The 22,465-nt window shown below is 30.0% G+C and overlaps 1 protein-coding gene across 2 annotated transcripts in view; it reads left to right on the plus strand.

The window, feature by feature from the left end:
• The window catches only part of LOC136981910 (transcriptional regulator protein Pur-beta-like), a 117,902-nt gene that overhangs the window by 79,686 nt on the left and 15,751 nt on the right, over positions 1–22,465 (plus strand). Inside the window, exons 5-6 of one of the 2 annotated variants that reach the window (XM_067278297.1) lie at positions 2,510–2,660; positions 19,007–19,113. In XM_067278297.1, coding sequence (XP_067134398.1) covers positions 2,510–2,660; positions 19,007–19,113 — 258 coding nt within the window. The remainder of the gene's footprint in view (positions 1–2,509; positions 2,661–19,006; positions 19,114–22,465) is intronic. The other variant, XM_067278299.1, reaches the window with a different exon arrangement.

Here is a 22,465-nt window from a genome sequence, read left to right on the forward strand (position 1 = left end):
GTCACTCTGTATATATTGTGGGGTCAGGCCAATAACAAGTAAAAAAATTTCTTATTGTTGGCTTTTGAGTGGATATAAAAATTAAGCTATACCTGTTGTATACAGTGATTTTTGTTTATACTCCTAACTTTTGTAGTACAGTATAAAATAAAAAATATGTACAGTGCACAGTGATGCTTGATTCTAATGTATATTGTTTTTTGATTTCTGGTTTCCCAAATTTGGATATGCATTAGAATTGGACACAAAGCAACTTAATGCCATCTCATTTGTGTTATTTGCTCTTCACTCAACTTGGCAGTTTGCATATATATTATGTCATCAATATGTGGTGATGGTTCTTCCCACTACTTTGGTTTTAGTTTTTGTTTTGGTATGGTTTAGTGGTTTTTTGAACTACAGCAAGTTAAGTGAACAATGTCCAGCAGATGGTTCTTCTAAGTTTAAGCAGAGATTATTTGCTATGCTGAATAACATGTATACAGTTATCTCAATGTGATACTAGATATCTGGAAAATTTCATACTTGTGCACACTGGCATGAAATCTCACTGTTAAAACATTGATCATACAGTAACTTTTACCGTGATTTTGTTAGTATGCAGATTCTCTACTTGTATACTTGATAATGGAGTCATAAATGAATATATTCAGAAATTTGAACATTATGAAGCATTGTAAATATGACAATAAAATGTTTTTCAAAAATGCATTTATTGCTGTTTGAATTCGTTAACTTCCCATGGTAGTGTGTTTGGTTTTTTTTTTTTTACCCTTTCTGCCCTGTGAACACTAAGAGGGCTTTTTAGCAGGCCCATTGTAGGTTCAGCCAAGCCCATAATGGGACGCCTCGGTTATGAGGGACGGGGCCTGACATATCCTAGCAGACACCCCTCAAAATATTCCTGGGGATTTTCGATCCATCTGGATTTGATCCCGGGTCCCCCAAAGCGGTGGACTGCCACCTTGACTGCTCGGCCATCTGTATACACAAATTAATTCTACTAAGTTTAGGGACCGAGTTTATAAAAATTCAAAGTTTTTGACAGAAATGATTCAATTGGTATGTCTTCAAAATAAATTTCTCCATGTTCTATACAAATTTTTGCACATTTTAGTAATTTGCTATTTCCTTGTGGAAGGATTTTTGTTTGGAAATGGAACAGGAAATGGTCAATTGGAGTTTGCCAGATAGTTAAGGGCTCCCATTCTTCAAATGAAAATTTGCTTTGAAAGAGGGACAATTTCAATCAATTTGGAAATTATGAGTCTGTTCATAGGGAACTAAACAATATTTCAAAAATATTCTTTCATGAAAGCATAGTAAATTATTAGTGTGTGCAAAAATTTGTACAGATAACAGATATTTTTAAGACTGACACCAAATTGAATCATTTCTGACAAAAACTATTTTTTGGTAGAATTTTACTTAGAGTCCCTATGGTGGCACTTCTGGTCGCCATCTTATTTGTGAACATGACATCCACAAACAAGATGATGACTGGTATAGCTACTAACTACACCAGCATTCAAATAAAATAAATTTTACTCACCATTGATGTATTTTTTATTTCTTTTCTTCATTTCTTTGGTAAAGAATAGGGTTCAGCTGATTCTTTTGTGAATTAAACTTCCTTCATGGGTATTATTTTTGTTTTTCTTAACACTTTTGTTGACAAGCTTCCTTTTACAATGTATAGGGGAAATTTTTGGGGCCAAAGGAACTCCAAAAGTCAGTTTTCCCATGTACCAGTACTGCTACATAATCTCCATGCTCCACGTTGTCAATGCGAGCAATATCGAGCATTGACCGACACTTCGTGCGGGTGGGGCAAGCCACCACATTTCCCTAAAACTATATAACATCAAGTACTCCACAAAAAGCCAAGTGGGCTACTTGAAGCCAACATAATCACATGGACTAAATAATTAAACACGATAGTCTTAATGGTGCAATGTGATTTCAGGGGCCTATAACACACTATCTAAAATTTGAAATGGTTTGAACCTAATCTAGAAACCAGAATACATGACATAATAGTTTTAGATGATTGTGACATCTATTATAACTATTCTAAAACTCGTGTTGTCAAGATTCCAGAAGTGCTGCCACGGGGATGCCTTAAATAAACTTCTATCCTATTAATTTTTTTTTTTATAAATTCAGCTCCAAACTTAGACACACCTTGAAAATTTTCATTAAATTTTGTTTAACAACAGCATGTAACTAAGTACTGGTTGGCTTGAAACATTTAATATTTGGCTACAGAATGATTTAAAGTTTTCTGACATAATAAATAATAATAAAATATAAAACAATAAAATATTTTTAATAATAGAAAAAAAAACTATTTGTATTAAGCTTATATTTGCATGCTACAAAATAAATATAGAGGATCATATATGATATACATTCATAATTCCTATATTTGAATTATTCTGATAAAGTTCATAGAAAAAAATTAATTTAATATGAAGTATTCCAATAACTAATTGTTGTATATTTAAAGGTGTCTCAGACAATTGCTCGTGGTGGTCCCCGTTCTCAGATTGCCATACCTGCACAAGGGATGATTGAGTTTCGGGATGCTTTGACAGATCTATTAGAAGAATTTGGCACAGATGATGAAGGTATTTCTCAACCAGACCTGGATAATATGTGTAAGACTTACCCATATTAGATATTTTGGGTTTAATTTAGATAAAGATAACAATTAGTTGTATTTTTCATCATTAATAAACTAACAATTTTCAATTATTGCATGATATTTTACTTAACTAGAAGTGCATATAAAAATCAGTTATGATACAAAAAATAGATGAATTTTTATTTTAAAGTTTTGTTCTATATTTATATATTTAGAATGAGTATTTTTTCTTATGTAACATTGTCAAAATTCTTATGTTTTTTTACATTCTTTACAGATTATTAGCAGTTTAAAATTGAACATTATTTCATTATAAGTAAAAAATACAAATAAATTTCTTAAATTTGAATAATGTTTGATTTTTAAGTTTCTTAAAATTGTTAAAGGTAAAAATCTAAGGATTTTATAACATAGATGATTGAAAAATGTTTACACAAAAAATCTAAATACTACATTAAATGCAGATCAGGTTCTGCATTTGCAATGTTTACATCACTGTAAAAAAAAACATTTTATCTTTTGTAAAATAATTGATCATTATCCTTTATTTTTCTGTATTCAACAACAAACAGTACAGTCTCAATTATAATTGCAAAGCAAGCAATTACTATTAAGGGCAATAAGAGAGATGAATATCTAAGCATAGTTAATGTTGTAGAAATGTTAGCATAAAACCTTTTATTGTATTGTGTGTAATGCTTGGAGACATTTTAAATACATTTTGTGCAACTGTTTCTTTGCATGCTGCTTCATTTTCTTTCATTGTTGGAATGTTTCCCTATTACAAATTAACACACTAAACACTTTTAAAAATCCAGCAATAAACAGTTTAATTTAGCAACTCATGTTTTCAGCCATGATTGACAGTCATAATGATTATGGCTGTTAAAAAAAAGTAAATGAAAACAATAATGACAGAGAATGCAACATATGATGTAAAATATATTTTTAGTTCTAACTAAACAGAATAAAGCTGAGCACGAACAAAATACTTTTTTGTAATCTATATTTTAAACTTTTGGATTTTCATTCTGAATTTTTCAAAGTTCATAGGATTAAATGTGAAAATAGAAGCTAGTGAATTACAAAAAGAGAAAATTGCAAATTAAGATTATGATAACGTTTTTTTCTGTGTAATTCTAAACCCTTCAAATATGAATTAAACTCAAGTCTGGAGTCAATAGTGATAGTTTGATATGTAAGAAAATTGCAAATTTCAGACTAAATATAAAATAAATATAAAAATATCAAATATAGGTGCAAAAATAAAAGATCTCATCCAAAAGAAAACTTTGAGAGCTTCAAGAGTAGTAAGGATGTGCCATTTGACCATAAAATGTTGGTTAAATTAAAATCCTCACAACATAAACTTTGTGTATTAAAATTAACCATATTTAAAAATGAATTAAAATTTAAACAATGGAATTATATTTTGGGTTGAGACAAAGATAGCTATCAAAAGCAAATTTATTTATTTCACAAATACTAGGACTAATGCCATCAGGCAGTTAATAATAAAACTATCTCAATACAAAAAAAAATGCATCATAAAATACATATGAACAAATTTAAAGAAAGACAGTTTAAGAGATGAAAGACAGTTATTTTAAATATAATATGATGATGATAGAACAGTCCACTTGTACAGAGTTAAAACAGTTCTTAAAGGCAAACACCCTGAGGAATCATACAAAAGAGGTCTCCAAAAGAAATACTCAGGATAGGAATGTAAGAACATAACTTTCATAATAGGAAGTTTTAAATATTATGAGAAGTGATCCAAAGATTAACATTTTCTGCTTCAGTAAGGAATTAAATATCAGCATCATTCTGAACATTTTAAGTTATTTTTGAAAAAATTGTTGAAAATGTTTATCATTACAAGATGCATACCCAAGCTGTTGCATTGAAAGATTGCCATTTATGTATTACAAAGGAAGGAAAAGTTTGGCAGTTATGGATTGATGAAGTCAAACTCGTGGGAGGATAACACCACAAGCACCCATGTCATGTTGCATGTTGCATCTTAATCTTGTGTATCCATTGCACTTTGTCATGTTGCTTATGTGATGATGTAGATAAGTTTGAATTGGTAATAAATGAAATAATTAAATTCCATATGATTCAAAGAATATAATGTACTTTAATTTGTTTTAAGAAATCAAACATATCAAATAGTATTTAATAATATATGCTAATATGCAAATTAATGAATTTGAGAATTCATCAACACAAATTCTCAGACTAAAGAATGGGGATGTATTGTGGAAAATGGATTAGTCATTCAATACAGGTATACCTCAAGTTACGTCGTTCTCGATTATAACGTTTGTCAAAAAAGTATATGGAAAAATAAAAATCAACTTTGTCATTTTATTCAACTTTACATCCGTCCGCCACAAATATTGAAGTCGTAATATCACTAGAAAAGCGTTAAAAGCACATAAAATCATATTAAAACATGTACATTTACAGTAAATGTTAATATAATCATCATAAATCCTAGAGAACAAAACATGAAAACATCTGTGTTTCTGTGTTGTCGTCTTATTTAGTGGTCTTTAAGTGCTGATTATTTGCGTTTTCCACCGTGGTTTTGACTTACGTCGTAACTACACAAGTAAATTCGACTTACGTCGCCTCTCCTGGAACCAATTACAGACGTAAGGCGAGGTATACCTGTATTTGGAATTTACTTACATCAGAAATTGATGTTTGTATTTTTTAGGAATATGATATATTACATTCTGAAAGCTTTCACAAAAAAAGATACAGGAAATTGTCATTAATTCGAACTCAGATATTTTGAAATCCCATTAGTTCATAACTATACTATTTATTCTGACCAAGAATATATTTACATGCTAAAGAATGTGGTTAGTTTGAAATATGGCTACTTTGAAATTTGAAGTGAAAACTCTGTCCGAACTGTGATATGTGTATGCTAACTCTTTCATTTAGATCAGAGGTGTCAAACTCAAACTGCTTAAGTGCCAATTTTTTGTCTCAAGTATGACAGCGGGCCAGATGTTTGTAGCTTTTGTAGCCAAAATTTTTCTAAAAAGTAGCCGAAAAAAGCCGACTCAAAAGATTCCTTTTTAATAACCCGAGATTTCACAATAAAATATAAAAAACACCATTTCTAGTTTTCCAGCAATAACTTTAATCACAGAACAAACATTCTCGGCCAATTTACAGGCTCAAAGCAGGTCTGTAAAATGATCTGAAAATAAGGATCGCAATACTCAAAATACAAGCATAAACTGTACTTTACTAATATGTCGAAAACACTCTTTATATGTGCAAAATAGTGAAAATTGTGCAATAAATGATCTTGCCAAGACAGACTTTAAGTTGAAATCCAAAAGATGGAATAGAAAAAACATAATGTAAACAAGAAATTAAACACAAAAATAAATCAAAAAATAAACATCTCTAAGTAATATGAATAAATAAAAATAAAAACTAAAACCATAATAGTAATAATTGAGTACAACAATTTTGTTTATTAAGTATTATTTGTTTACAAAATATCCCATTTTCTTTGGTATCAAAATAATAAAAATATAAACAAATAGCATTTTTGTATTGATGTTGCGGGCCACAACTAATTGTCTCACGGGCCATATCTTTGACATGCCTGATTTAGATTGAAGTGCCTCCATACTGTAAGAGAACAATAGACCAAGAACAGTTCTCAACCAGTCAGCATGGCTTTGCTTTTAGGGTGCGACTATGCAGACGTGAATTACAAGCAAGCGAGAGGTTGCGAGCAATAAAGCTCTCACAAAAGAAAACCATGTACAAGCGAGACATGAGAAATCTTGCTGGCAAGAGTGAATATCTGGTTCTCGCACATATCTGACAGGGTTTGATATTTATCGCATCTTACGTCTTCTTGCCACATACTCTCACTCGGGCCTGCATAGTCGCACCCTTACAGTAACACATTTTTGGGTGTCACCTTACTCATGGACTACCCTTTTTTCTCTTATCTTATAAAATACAACTGGGTTTTGAGATTGCAAGATTGGGCTACAACTAGCAGATTGAGATATTTGTAGGGCTCAAGTACGTTTGGACAACTTATTACTTTTTGGGCCACTTTAAAAATAATTTGGGCTACGTTTTGAGGAATTTGCTCTATTTTTCATAAAATCTATCTAGCAACCTGTGAGGTCTCACCAGACATGTAATGTTTACCTGCAGTTTATTTATATTATTATTATTGATTACCAATTAACAAAAATAGCAGTATATATATCCATATTCTGTTTGCTTAATAAATTACATTGGTTACATGGCATTTGGCATATTGTACAGATATATGTAAATCTCAGATAATTCAAAACTTGATAGTTTGAAGTCATGATTATCGTCCCTTGAAGCTCAAATTAACGGATTTCTTGTATCAAAATAAAGTTATATTTGAGGTAGTGTGTTAGCAAAGCCTCTTGTATATGGCTTATAGAATTGAGTTCGAACTCAAAATCTTACTGGTCACTTTTGATAAAACTTTGCCATTTTACATTAATTGAGATGAGGAATCCAAAAAGTAATTAAAAAAAAAAAGGAGTCCAGAATTTCATTTTCAACATACAGTGGGATTAAAGTGATAATGCCCATCCTCACTGGTGTGATTGAACACACCTAATGGAATATAGGGGTGCAAAAATTAAATAAAAAAAAAAGCATTGTGCACATCTAATCTAATGAAAAGTGTATGCCAAAAATGAACAAAACACAAGAACAAAGTAATGGACACCAAGCAAATGTAAGGATTGCTTCTCTATGTCAACAAGAGCAAGCACTATCTCTCTACCTAGTCAGTGCAAGGATCACCACTCTGTGCTGACAAGTGCAGCAATCTGTCTTCAACTGTCAAGGGTCAATGTAACAATGTTTAAGATCACTAATGTGAATGTGTATAATTTTTAAAATCTTTTTTATGATAGCAGCAACATTACTGCCATGGTAGTGGCAAGTGGTAATGATAGATGGCCCCTTGAAATAATAATATTGACTTGCTATTGCTTTGATTCAATTATTAGTTTGCATTCAGACAAAATGAACTGTGCATAATTAAAGTGAAGTGAATAATGAAACAATAAATATAGGTATGATGTTGGTATAATACAGACAAATATAAGAGGTGTTCAGTAAATAACCAGCCTATGAGTGCAGCTCTAAGTAGAAAATTTGCATGCAAATGTGAAGTGTATCAAAGGGACATCCCACCCCCATATAAGGCAAACATCTGTAGCCTCAGCATGAATCATGCAGCCACACTGCAGAATGTGCAAATGGTGGAAGACTTGGTGCTAGCGAACAGATGGATAATGGTTTGTGACATTGCAGCTACGGTAGACCTGAGTGTTGATACTGTGCACAGTATTGTGCGCTAAACTCAAAAGGACACTTAAAGGCAAATGGTTTTCTTCAGACACTGTACTGTAAGATGCTGTCTAACATTAGCTCCACCAATGTCCTGCTACATTCTTCAGTGGAGCATAACTAGGCTGGTGTCACAATGGGATAAGTGCCTTAACAATCTGCAATTATTGTTGAAATAAATTGTTTCTATTTCATGCTGTTGCATTTGGCTAGTTATTTATTGAACACTCCTTATACACGGAAAAGACAAATTCAGCATAGTAAAAGGCAAAACAAGCATAAAATTTAATGTGGAACATCATGAAAATGTCTAAAATGGTATATGAGGGTTGTTCAAAAAGTTCCCAAACTTTTTGAATAGCACATCTCCAGTTGGTTATGTTTTAATCTGCTTGGAAGCATTGTGTTCACAGAAACCTTCCGAGTAACATGTTTCAACCCGTTTGTTGATATCTTGTTTTGGTGATTAGTTATGGCCATTTATGTGAAGTGGTGTTCGGCGAAAAATCGGATCTGCTGAAATGAGCTCTTTGAAGGAGCAGCGTTGTTCTGTGAAATTCCATGTGAAACTCAAAATCTTTTATGGAAACTTTTGAGTTGATTACCAAGGCTTCTGGTAAGGATGCAATCTTCATAATGGGTAGGTGAAATATTCCCCTGCCCCAAAAAAGCTTGACAATATTGCTGAAATGTTAAGGTGATGTTGGCTGTTTTTTTCGATACAAAGGGGGTTGTGCATCACGAATACCTAACTACTGGCCAGACAGTCTACACAGTACTACCTGGGGGTTATGAAATGCCTAAGAAACAGAATCAGGTGAAAACAGCCTGAACTTTGTAGGAGTGGTAAATGGTTTTTTTCACCACAACAACAACACTGACTCATTCGTCCATTAGAACTTGTGAGTTTTTGGCCAAAAACAAAAGTACTGTGCTTCCCTACCCACCTGACCTGACCTGACCCGACCCCATGCGACTTTTTCCTGTTCTCCAAACTAGAAAACACACTCAAAGGAAAAAGATTTGCTACCATTCCAGAGATAGAAAAAAAAATGGAGGAGCTTATGAGCATTCTGGAAAAGTGTTCCAGGGCTGTTTCAAAAAGTTGAAACACTGTTGGGATAAATGTATATGTTGGGGAGGAGACTACTTTGAAGGGGACCCTGACAAATAAACTGTAAGTGAAGTATTTTTTTTGTAATAAATAAAGTTTGGGAACTTTTTGAACAACCTTCATATTGTTGAATTTATACAGAAAAGTTCATTATTTCAAATGGAAAATAACTTTGCCAAAAACATTCATGGAAGCTGGAAATGAGATAACTAATAATTTACCTAACACTTCAATACTTTCAGTATTATTTTCTTAAAAAAGAGATGTTTTTGGCCTCTTCATTGGCCCTCTTCAGATATATGAGTAGAAAAAAGAATTTGAAAGCGTTTCCAAAGATTCAATAGAATTTTAATGCAGCTAAAGACACTGGAGTGTTCTATACATATAGAAATTTAAATAGGACTTGGCCAGCGAAGCAATATTCAGTAACTCTCCAAAACTGGGATCATATAAACACAGACAACCAAATCAATAGCAGCAACTATAATTAGTAAATATTTTCTTTATTTGTTAATTACATAGTTGCTGGTATTGGTTTGGTTGTCTGTGTTTAGAAATTTAAATTGGCAGATATCCAACAGAATTTGAATATAGCCCTGATTTATTCAAAAAAATTTAAAAATAGCTTCAAAAAATTTCATATAAATTCAAAAACCAGATCAAATAAAAGAAGATATATAAAATGAATATATTATATTACATCCACTTCTTTGTCCCTATATTTTGTATATATGTAGTAAGGCTTGCCAGGCTTGTGGAAGACTAAATCTATCTTTTCTGTTAATGTAGCCTCCTGTTTGTTCTAGCTTGTAAATACACTCCTTGCCATAAAAATTAGTACACCAAGAAGGAGTTGTTGTATTACTGCAAAACATGGCATGAAGATAAATGTCAAGCATATATGGAAATGATTAAAGTTAGTGTGACAATTCATCACATAATGCCAGCAGAGAGCATTAGAGTGCATCTCCATGACCTATAAAAAAAGCACACAAAGGCATCCTGTCTGTAGTTTACCTGTTACAGAGAGACTCTGTAAGATCATCACAATTGAAGACCATATGAATAATTAACCAGAATTGCTACTTATCTAAGAGACTTAACTAGAATTTTTGTACTTATCTAAGTACTAAAAATGTTTTAAGAGTTATTGAAACATAAAAGCATGCATTGTATAAAATATGAAGACAATAAATGATATTTTTCATCATTTACAGAGTTACAGTATGTATTTTATCATATCTAAAACATAAAATCATTTGAATTGAATGCAAAAATTGTCTAGAAAGTTATGAATGTCATAGAGTAAGATAAAGAATATTTGGATTGAATTATGAAACTGTGAATTTGTTACTTGTTATATCTGTAACTCATGGAATAACAAATTTTAAAAGGTTTGAATCTGTTATTATTTTGGGTTAAAAATCTGATAAGGTATATAATCTCAGAAAACATTTAATCTGAGTAAACTGCCGACTCCTTCATCTGTTGTGTTTTTATAGTTTTTACGATTTCTTTTTGAATAGTTGAATGTTACAAGAAGAATGTTACATACTGTATTTATAAAATATTCTATTTTTATTGTGTTTCAATTACGATTTACAGGTGTGATCAAGATGTGAAGGTGCTCAAAGTTAGACTAAAAATGTTTCAAAATAAATATTTTTTGGTTTTCTAAAGTAGGCAACTTGTTTTTTGATTTATTACTATTATGGTGTGAAGTTTTATATAGTTTAATGAAGAGAAGTTGCATGATTTAAATTTAGAAGTATTTTTAAAAATGTATCACACTTTCATTTTGAAGAATAATGCTGAATGAGATTAAGAACATTTTGATATTTCAGGTAAAAAAAATTTCAAAAAAAACATGAATTTGAAAATTTCTATTTATTTGTTTATTCTAAAATGTGTGCTTGTGTATGGTTCTTATATATTATTCATTATTTCTCAGTTATAATTAAAATACACTTTTGTTATAGAAAACTTTTATGTACTATATTTTACAGCACATAAGACATGCCTCTATTTCAACACACAGTGTTAAGTGTATTTAAGCTATTCTACCTCAAATTATTTGTGTGTATTCTATTTCTAATTTTGTTTTATTTTTTAAATAAAACTAAATTAGAGGAAAAGAGATTCTTAAAAGAAGTCATATACTATTAAAATATTCAACTTGAATACACAAAAAAGTGCTTATCCATAGCTAATAATGATAATTAATTAAACAACAACATTTTTATTCAAGAGTTGATTTGGGTAGAAGTTATCACAGAAGTGCAGAATATCTCCAATCATGTGAGTGAGATTTGGAGGAAATTAAAGCAATTGCAAAGAAATTTGCAGTAGAAAATTAATATTATGGAATATTACCATTCAAAACTGGGTATACTTGAATTAAAACTACTAAGAAAACCTAAAACCCAGCACTTTTTTAATGCTTTCTGGTCTGACCTTTTGCCATGCTCTGCTTCTGTTTGCTGAGTTTTTACCATACAATCATGCTGTTTGAAAACAAATAACTTCATGGTTTTCATTATTAGACTCATTAAAGATCATTGTTTTTTCCTGTTTAATCTGATATATATTATGTAAGGATTCGTTGATATAGTTTGAATTTTAGATAGTTTAAATTTCATGCAAACAAGTGAAAATAAGAAAAGTTTTTGATTGAATTTGATTGAATGATGATATTTTTATTCTGTCAGATGTTTTCTATCATCTGACAAAAATTTATGATGATATATTCAATAGAGATTTAGTTTTTGATTTTTTTAGAACACCATTTTGCTTCATCTGACTAGGTATGCTTAGTGCTCCATAGAAAAATATATTGAACCACATACATAATATATTATGTTTTTAAATGTAATTTTTGTATAATCAGATAATAAAGTATTTACTTTTTGTCAAATGTGAGTATTAATACATGAAAACTATCATACATTTTTTTAATTTTAATTTAATGTTTTTAATTCTTTGTTTGTCTGAATATCATTTGTGTTGCCACTTTTCTTATGTTTATTATTACATTAACGTAAATGGTTTTATCCTACAGTATATTTAACATAACTTTTAATTAATTAATTTAATTAAATGACTATTATTAATATAAACTATAAATATTTATGTAAATATTTTATTTAGTATTATTAGTTATTTCAATATATTTTAAAAATATTAAAATAACTTTTAATTTTTGATTTATTTTCTGTCAACATATGAAGCTAGGTGTTATATTATCTATCCAAAACTCTATGAACGTAGAAATTATGAAAAAAACATGTTTAAAACAATGGTAAATAAAGGAACGTAAGGCATATGTTCGTGGACCTCTGAAGTACAAGATCAAACATGTGTCATACAATATTAGACTATAAACTGTTAATAAATGCTAGCGTTTTAACCCATGTTGAACGGGCTTCATCAGGAAAACTAATCTCCCAGCTGCAGAAACAACGGGAGATTGCCATACATATGTGAAGTGGGGACATGACATCAGAAGAGAGAAAGGGGAGGGAGAAGATAATAAGGTTAATAGTTTGAGGAGAGACTTCCATATTGTGGGGTAGGAGTCAACATCATGAAAATTAATAGCTGCATTATTGCAGGTGGCTTTATATATTGCCACCTGCTCAAGAAGTTTGAGAAAGGGTCCTCCTCCGTAATGCTAAGACATGCACCTCCAACTAGGCATCTACACTATCCCCATCACCAATCATAGATCCAGTTGCTACTTAGAATACATAGGTGTTACAACATGCCCTTTAAACACCTACCTCAAGGAACATCAGACTTTCGTCACGAAAGGATAGGTCAACACTACATTGGCTAGCTTCACCTCTGATCCAGACATTGATGTGGACTTATGTAAGAGGCATGCACTATCAAACTCTTCCAGGCAACCCTTTCTCAAACGTCTTGAGCAGGTGGAAATATATAAGGCTACCTGCAATAACACCACTATTAATTTTTGCAATGTTGACTCCTTTCCCAGAATGTGGAAGTCTCTCTTCAAACTATAAATCTTACTATCCTCTCCCTCCCCTTTCTCTCTCCTTTCATCATCTCCCCTCTCTACATGTGTTTACAATCCCCCATTGTTTCTGCAGCTGGGGGATTAGTTTTCCTGATGATGTCCATTCAACATGGGCAAAAACTAGGGTTTCTCAAACGAGATTCCGGGATCCCGGTTGTTTTTTTAACCCCGGAAATTTTTCTTATTCCGGGAAATCCCGCAAATTTCTTAAAAATTCACTTTTTTCTTATTTTACGTTAAGGTTGAGGAAATTTTGCAAATAGAAAGTATAATTAACTCATAAACTGTCAGAATACATTTGTATTTATTAATATTAAACCTACTATTAGTTTTTTTAATTTTTGCTCGTTATGGCACGTCACAACTGGTCAATAATCAATACGTAGCTTATTTGTGGCAGGACTTTCAAAATTCTTTACCGGTAATATCTGGAATAAGTGTGCTTATGCTGTCTTAATTTTTAACCATGCCCAGTAGCTTCAATGACTGCGTAACGCCAAGTTGTGCAAATTGGGCAAGGATACAAACGAGTACAAGTCAGTGAGTATGAAGTTTTTCTTCATAATCTGATTCATTAAAAACAAACGAACTGCCGAATTATTGGGCTATGATCTTTCTATTAATGCAGCCGAGGTAGACATATCAAGAATACTAGGGAACAAAAGAAGTACTACAGTCTCGAAAACGAACTAGAAATCTTTCAGGATACAGGTGAAAAACACATAATATTTGTCTTCTCTTAAATGCATTAAACACGATTCCAATCACATCAATTGAATCGAAAAGGCATTCTCGGTAGCAAGACTTTTCATTACTAAAATATGAATTAGATTGAGTGATTGGAGTATTGACCATCTTTGCTTTTTAAAATCTTATAAAAATTTACAATATTTTGTATTATATTTTATTTAAAAAATCAAAAATTACCTTCTAAGTTAGAAGTTTGATCTAAATTCATTTTTCTCTTTAAATTTTCAACTCAATTCAAAGTCATTTTTTGTTGTTGTATGCAGTTTCCAGCAAACTTTAATAAATTTTTTCTATTTGTGAAAATTTCTACGTGATTCAAAGGTAATTTTTTAATATATATTCTTACACTGCATTATACCGTATTAGCCCGAATAATAACGCGACCCGAATTTAACGTGACTCCAAAATTTTCATAAAGATATTTAGACAAAAAAAAAAAATACTCATAAAAGAATTCAAAGAAAGTAAAATTCAATCAGATAAGCATTTATTTAGGTATTTATAGCTAATAACACAGGTTACATTCATGTCAATAAAATTAAGTAATGTAAAACAAAATTAATATTACGTAAGTAACAACAAAAAACGGAAATGTTTATTCAGAATCTGAACTGTTTTCAGAATGAGAACTCATTGACTTCCGTTATTCATTATTGACTTTCGCGTTAGGGGATAAAGCGGGTCTATTGACAAATTTTCTCGCAGTAGTACGAAATTTCTACTGACTTAACTTGAATGAGTCATATTTCTTCCCCATTTACAAACAAACCCGATGGCAATCGGCTGAAACATGAGATAAATTACAGCGAGTTGAAATTTGATATGTTTATTTTTTGCGTTTTACGTATCAAATTACATTAAATTCGACACAAATAAAGCATTTTTGTCAATATAGAAATATTTTATATTGTTTAAGAGTAGAGAAAATAAAGAAAAGAAAGATGTAATAATAATTTTTCGAGCAAAGCCAAAAATTTCACGATTTTAAGATAAAAAATGGCGTCTGTGAGAGCCCACGTGACTAAAAGGTGGTGGAAAAATCACGTGACTAATGAACTTCGAACAAGCGGAGACATAGCCTTACTATAGTAGCGCTATGCAAACAAAAGCGCAGGCCTACTAACTAGATCACATGGTTGTTTTGAAGTGGTCGGTCGAGCTAGGTCTGACGTTCAGTCGCGTTTTAATCTCTGTAGGAAAATGTCCTTGTTTATATTACATTCCATTACTTAAATTCCGAATTTTAGCGCAAGTCGATTTTTTAACGGAAAATAAATGGTCGAAAAATATCGCGTTATATTCGGCTATGCAGTAATATGATTTTGGAGGTTGCAGAACGTATTAAATCACTTTAAAAAACGAAAAATAATTATATCATTTGATTTCATGATATTTTGTATATCTTAAAAATAATTAATTTTGTCCCGGGATCCCATGGAAACAGTTCACTTTTATCCCGGAATCCCGGGACAAGCAAAAGACCAGGAAATGAGAAACCCTAGCGAAAACATTAGCACTTAACCTAACAACCAGCAATTTTTTAATTAATATTATGGCAATAGGCACAAGAACATTACAATAAAATGGAGTAAATTCTTGGATAAGCCTATAGACATTAATTAGGGAAATTAACAAAATTTAAGATTCTTTTGTTTCAAAATTAAAATTTGGAACATTATTTAATTTGTTTCTGACAAGTTTAGTCACCTGCTATGTTGCTGTTCATTTACACAGTTATGCACTTGAAGTAAGAAGAAATTGTCTTTTTACCAAACCATGGTTTCTGTTTCTAACAAGTAAGATTGAAACCAAAAGAAAACTTTAAGAACCAAAAAAGGAAAGTCTGTTTTTATTTCAAAACTCTTTTTAATGACTGAATGTTCATGTCAGTTTGAATTAAAATGAAATATTCATTCATTCCTTCATATAAAAAATTTGCCAATTAATAAATTGTATTTAAAAACTTTTTCAGAATTATCTTGATTAAATATGTAAATAAAGTTTTGTCGTCATTTAATAAACTTTATTTTTCATATTTTTTCATAATTTATTATAAAATAAAAATTATTAACGTTGAAATATATTTTAAAATTTCATAAAAATATGGTTGCATTTTCAAAAAAATTAATTAATAGTAATAATAATGATGAAAAAGTCAGTCAAAAACTCTAAAAATCATATCTTTTTGTAAAAAAAATTGGTGCATCTTTTAAATAATATTTCAGAAAATGTTTGTATAGCTGTCGTCATCATGAATAAATTTTTTATTATGCATTTCTGGATATCAAAAAGCCCTTTTATTATCACTCTATGCTAAAAATAGGTTCTTCATGACATCAAGGACAACTTCAGTTTTATTTCTGTTCATTATATTTCATCAAATTTATAATTGTATGCACTGCCCTGTGACGACGACAGGTGGTTAAATTAAAGCATTTTTTTAATTTAAAAAAAAAAATTGTTAATTTATATTTAGTGTTGGGCAGCAAATTATATGGTAGGCCTGTTTAATTATCAATTTGAATTTTCTAAACTACATAGTGATAATTATTAATTTGTTCATAAAGTTTTGCCATATTTTGTGCTAGTGTGCAGTAATTTTCAAGCAGATAATGCTAGAGCGATTCGAACAGATACCTTTTTCCTTCTGGCCAAGTAAATTTTATGCCTGCTTGCAGCGTCCGGATGAAGATGTTCAGGGAAATTTTATGTTTGGGGAAAATTGAGTCCCGAAAATATTCTGCACCCCTTGTTACCTGTAGTCTACTGAGGGCGGTTAGGGAATTCGTTAGCATATGCGGAAATTGCAACTTCATATATAAGAAGCAGGGCAATTTTTGAGCTTTTTCTTTTTCTGGAAAAATATTGTCTTATATGCTATAAAATACAGTACTTTGCATTATGTTGTAATTATCGAATAAACAAAAAATATTGTTTGTAAAATATAATAGTTGTACACAGTTTAATCAATACCTTTGTTTTATTCTGTCGGCATGTTTGATATCATTAAAAAAATATCTATTATGTAATTAGTTTTGGAAACAGTATAGTTTGATAGTGTTTCTAAAATTTGAATTTAAAAAAAAAAAAAACACCTGTATAACATGTATTATTGAAGTCACATAAATGCTTACACTACTTTATGTAACAATTATTGAGTGAACATAGATATATTGTTGATACCACTTACGACATTGATCCCGAGTCATATTTGTTTTATGATAGAATCAGTACAAGCAACTATCTACTATTATGGTGTGTCATTTGCTTTGTGAAATTGTAGATTTACATTTATGATATGATTATAATTCTAACATAATAGTTCTCCCTTCTTTAATCAAATATTTGGTGGAATGTAATAAGCTCAATAACCTAAAAAATAAATTAAATGGGATAGCTTTGCTAGATTGTTGGATCTGAAACTATTACAATTTGTTTGCATCTATTTGACATAGTATATCTACAAAATATCATCAATTAGCTGAGATCATGAAATTCTGGTTCAGAAAACAGTTTAATAATTACATTCACAGATACGCATTAATTAGTAGACTATTTTAATTTTTTCGTGCAAACAGAACTAAGATTAGAAATTTCTACATTGTTAAAATGTAAATAATTTTATTCTCAGTAAAATTTTGTAGAAACTTACTTATAAATAACAAATATTTTTAAATATTTGAAGAGTGGGTGAATACCAAAATGATTTAAGGATTGTCTTACATTATAAAAATTGTAAATGAATTTTGTTTAATTTAGCATATAAGACTGCTCCATAATTTCATCATAAAGCTCAAATGCACATACCAAACATTTAGAAAGCCATAAAAAGTTTCAATTTTAGAATGATTGAAGTTTTTCGAACACATAATTCCATCATCAGATCTTGGTGAAAAAAATAATCACATTTTAGATTCATCACTCTAAATTGAATATTTTTTTTTTTTTTAATCTAAAGAATGTATATTATGTATTTATGAATTCTAAGTCAAAATAATGAATATTTGACTTAGAATGTCGAGTTTAAAATATCATTTTTTGTGCTAAGCAGATCTGATAATGGAATTGTAAATATAAATAAACAACAACTAACCCGTTATATATAAAGACCAACAACTGCCGAATTATCGGGCTAGCAAATGGCTATAGTAATATTAACGGATAACGTGTCTGCACGGATAGCAGAAGTTGCGGGTTCGAATCCCGCTTCGGGCCGATTCTTTTCTTCCAGTTAAGCCTAAATTTATTTAAATTATTTAATTAAAATTCTAATTATTAAATTTAGCAAGAGATGGCGCCTAACGCCTAACTCTAGTACCAAATTAACTTAAATTATTAATATTACTATAGCCATTTGCTAGCCCGATAATTCAGCAGTTGTCGGAATTGTAAATGTTCCGAAAATGTTAAGCTTTCTAAAGTTAAAACTTTTTCTGGTTTCTTATCGATTGTATATCTGGGCTTTATTATAAAATTTATCTAAAATAAATATATCACTTTTAAATAAATTTATTAATTTTTAATATCCTGTCGTCCTAAGTATATCAGATTTTGATTTCAAAATAAATTTAAGCAATTTTAGTTGAATTTAATTGATGAATTTATAAATATTTGAAAATTAAGCAACTTACATTCTAATAATAATGATAATTCTGTATATAATAATCTAAAATGTATGCAATTTTAATACGACATGTTTCATTTAAAATACGTATTTAAATATTGGTTTTAATTTTGGAAAATTTAATCTATAATATTGCTTTACATGTCATTTTATGATTGAAAAAGATTGGTCATCTTAATTTGGTACAATATATGCTTTAATAAAATTGATTTTTATTAATAAATTTGAATAAGTTTCATTATTCAGAAGATAAACAAGATATTTCTCAATTATGCCTGTGTTAGGAATAATATAAATTTTGAACATTATGTTGAATTATCATTTCTCAAAATTATTTATTAATGATTATACTATTATAATTATTGATAATTAAGTTTTATAATTTTATCAATTAATCCTTAAAAGTGTATAAATAGTAATATAATTACATTATTTCAGGTTTCAAAGGAGAACTTCCTGAAGGAAAACACATGAGAGTTGAAAATAAGAACTTTTACTTTGATATTGGCCAAAATAGTAGAGGAATATACATGAGGATATCAGAGGTAAATTTAAAATGTATATTAAAAATTAAGAAAATATTTTTGTATATATTTAGTTTTATTATTATTAAACTATATTGAAAGAGAAACTTATATTTACATAATACTTTGTATTTGCATTTAAGTTATCACTACTATTGACATTAATGCTATCCAAACCACATGTGCCTTTTGATAATTACTTAACTGTTTGAATCTGGAGTTTAATTTTAGTAGTAATTTATTATAGGTTTAACATACTACTGCATGTTATCTTCTGTTTCATAAATCTTATTTTTATTTATTTTTTCTGATTAATATTGATACTTAAGTTTTTGTTCTCTGATCAATGCCAATTTAAATGTAATTATTAATAGTAGCCGAAAAATAGCATGATGCATTACAGCAATCATTTGGCATTGATTAATAACATTGAGTTTGAAGATGTTTATATATGTATTGCGCTCTGATTTTATATGAAATGTTGATCAGAAATATACAGTGTTCCTATGCACCTGGAAAGTAGGAAATTTGACAAAAATTGTCAAAATGTCAAGAAAAGTCAGGGAATTTGCCTCTTTGACTGCCTTGTTGATTTTTTTCTCACAATAAGGTAGACCAGTGGTAGCCATCTGTAGACAGCAAGAAGTAATGTGACACAATGCAACTCATGAAAAGGCATGCAGAATATTTTTAGGACCCAAAATTTCCCCAAAAATAATTTACACAAAATAAAACCATAATTTATGAACCAATTAATAATTATTATTACATAGTTTGAAAAATTTAAATTAAATCATATATATAGGCCTACCATACAATTTGCCATGCAAAACTAAACTGATAAGTTAACGTAAATATTTTAGATTAAAAGAGTGCTTTAATTTAAGCATGTTTTCATCATCATAGGATAGCATATACAATTGTAAACTTGATGCAATATGCTGATTAATAGAAATAAAATTGAATTCAGTGCCATAAATGATTATTTTTATTTTTTTAGCACAGACAGTAATTAATGGACTTTTGACATCCAAAAATACAAAATTTATTTTATGACAATGACCTCGGAATGAATTTTTATAAGGCTCAAAAATTCCAGTTAAAGATGAACCTCAAGTAATGAACATCAAAATATATTGTAAAAAGAAAATTTTCATATTATTGAAATTATTTTCCCACCATGGCCATTTTGTCTAACTTCTAAAACATTCCTTAACATTGTTTAAGTTAAATTATTTTAAGTAAAGTTAATAGGAAAAATTACATACATTTACAATATAAATAATTACACTAAAACATTATCATTTTTTGAAATTACTTGAAATTTTTAAATACCACAAGTTCGGTCTGGGCCATGGTAATTAATACTGGCTTCCTTATGTGCTTAGCCCCATCAATATCTTAGTGGATAAAACACTGGTAATTAGTTGTAGGTAGATTTACATCTCACCAGTGGGCTGGCCACATGAAGTTTTTCAGGTTCTCTTCACAAATCTAACACCTAAATAGAGTCAGTTTCCTGTAGAAAGTCTTCCTGAAAGGCATCAACTTTGGACAAAGCTTCAAATAGGGCAACAGTGCTAGTATTGATCCTTGACAATTTCAGTTTTAGATAAGAAACTATTTGAGCATACATTATTGACTTTTACATGATATTTACGGTTTAATAAATATGACATTATTCATTTTAAAAGAACCTCTCTTAGACCAATGTTATACAGTTATCTTTCAAGAATCCTGAGGTCCACACTGTCAAAAGCTTTGGATAGGTCTAAAAATATTGCTATAATTAAAAGAGATTTATGTAATTTATCAGTTACTTTCTGTTTAAAATGTAGCAATGCATCTTTTGTAGAGAAGTTTTGGTTTGTAGGTGTATTGATGTTGATGAATAGCATTTAATGTGTTTATAAATTTCCAGACTTTTTTGTTGAAGATTTCCTCTATAATTTTTACCAACACAGGGTTGATAATGATTGGTCAATAGTTTTCAATATAAATTTTAGACCCTTTATTTTTGTATATCTGTATAACCATGCTATAGTTTAGTTTGTTTGGAAATGTGCCTTTTTCAAAAGATTTATTTATCAGGAAGGATAAAGGTGTAGCAATTATTTCTTCAATTGATTTGATTATATCTATATTTATATTATCTCTATTGAGTGTGCTAGCCTTTAGATTCATAATTGTGTTATAGACTTTGTTTGCAGTGGTGGCTTCGAAAACAAGAGAGTTTAAAGTTCTTATAGACATAGTTAACTGTGGTGATCGATTTAGTCTTATTGTAGATTCCTTGTCCCACAAGAAGTTGAAATATTTTGCAAAAGTTTCAGTTATAATTTGATCATTTTCTGATAGGTATCCTTTGACGAACTGTGATCTTATTTTGGTGTCCTCTTTCTGTTTAGTTGTATTCAAGGGCAATTTTCTTATATTTTAACAAAATTCAGCCGATGAGTTTGTGTTATGGAATAAGTTACTATAATAATTAGATTCTTCGGTACAAATGTTGGTTCTTATTTGTTTTGATAGATTTTTTTATTTCTGATTGTATATTATTGTGTTGTTTGGAAGGTATCTTCTTTTTTAACTTTTTGAATAGTAATTTTTTCCGTTTTATTTTCTCTGGAATTTCATCTGTCATGATTTTCTTTAAGAAAGTTTTCTTTTTAAATGTATTTTTTATTTCCAGTTGTTTTACTGGGAGGTATTTATCAATGAATATTAACAACTAGATAGCAAATAATCTGCCAGTTCATCCACAGAAAAATCATTTGTGTAGTAGTAATTCCAGGAGAAACAGGAAAGTAAAGCATTTTGTAGTAATTTGATTGAGGAATAATTTATTTTACATCATTTTATAATCACTTTTCCACCTTTATCTATGTCTTTATTGGGAATAAACATGAGTAAAGGAAGATGGTCTGAGACTAGGTATTGGTGGATGAAAAATTTAGCTTCACTTATGTTAGTTAGTCCTATGTCTAATAAGAGCAAGTTTGACCGCCAAATCTAGTAGGCTGTAATAAGTCTGCTAAAATTGTAAGATTTTCTGCCAGACAAAAATTAATTAGGTCACTGGTACTTACTGATCCAGTAGTCTTTGAGTAAATCACTGTTGAGATCTTCAGTTATTAACCTCTTAACAGTGAGGGACGTAAATAGACGTCCAAGGCGATCGAGTGGCAGTGGTGAGGGACGTCTATAGACGTTAAAAAATTCTTATAAAATACCTGGACCATTTTGTGAAGTCGTAGAATTTTCACGAGTAGTTGGGTTCTCCAACTTTGTTTTGGAATATCCTTTAGTTCTCGAGAAATTACAATAAAAGAGAGAAAATTAAAATAAATATGAAATTTTAGACGGCCATCTA

Source organism: Centruroides vittatus, unplaced genomic scaffold, assembly GCF_030686945.1.
Source record: "Centruroides vittatus isolate TY-2023 unplaced genomic scaffold, ASM3068694v2 contig_799, whole genome shotgun sequence".
Classification (NCBI taxonomy): Eukaryota; Metazoa; Arthropoda; class Arachnida; order Scorpiones; family Buthidae; genus Centruroides; species Centruroides vittatus.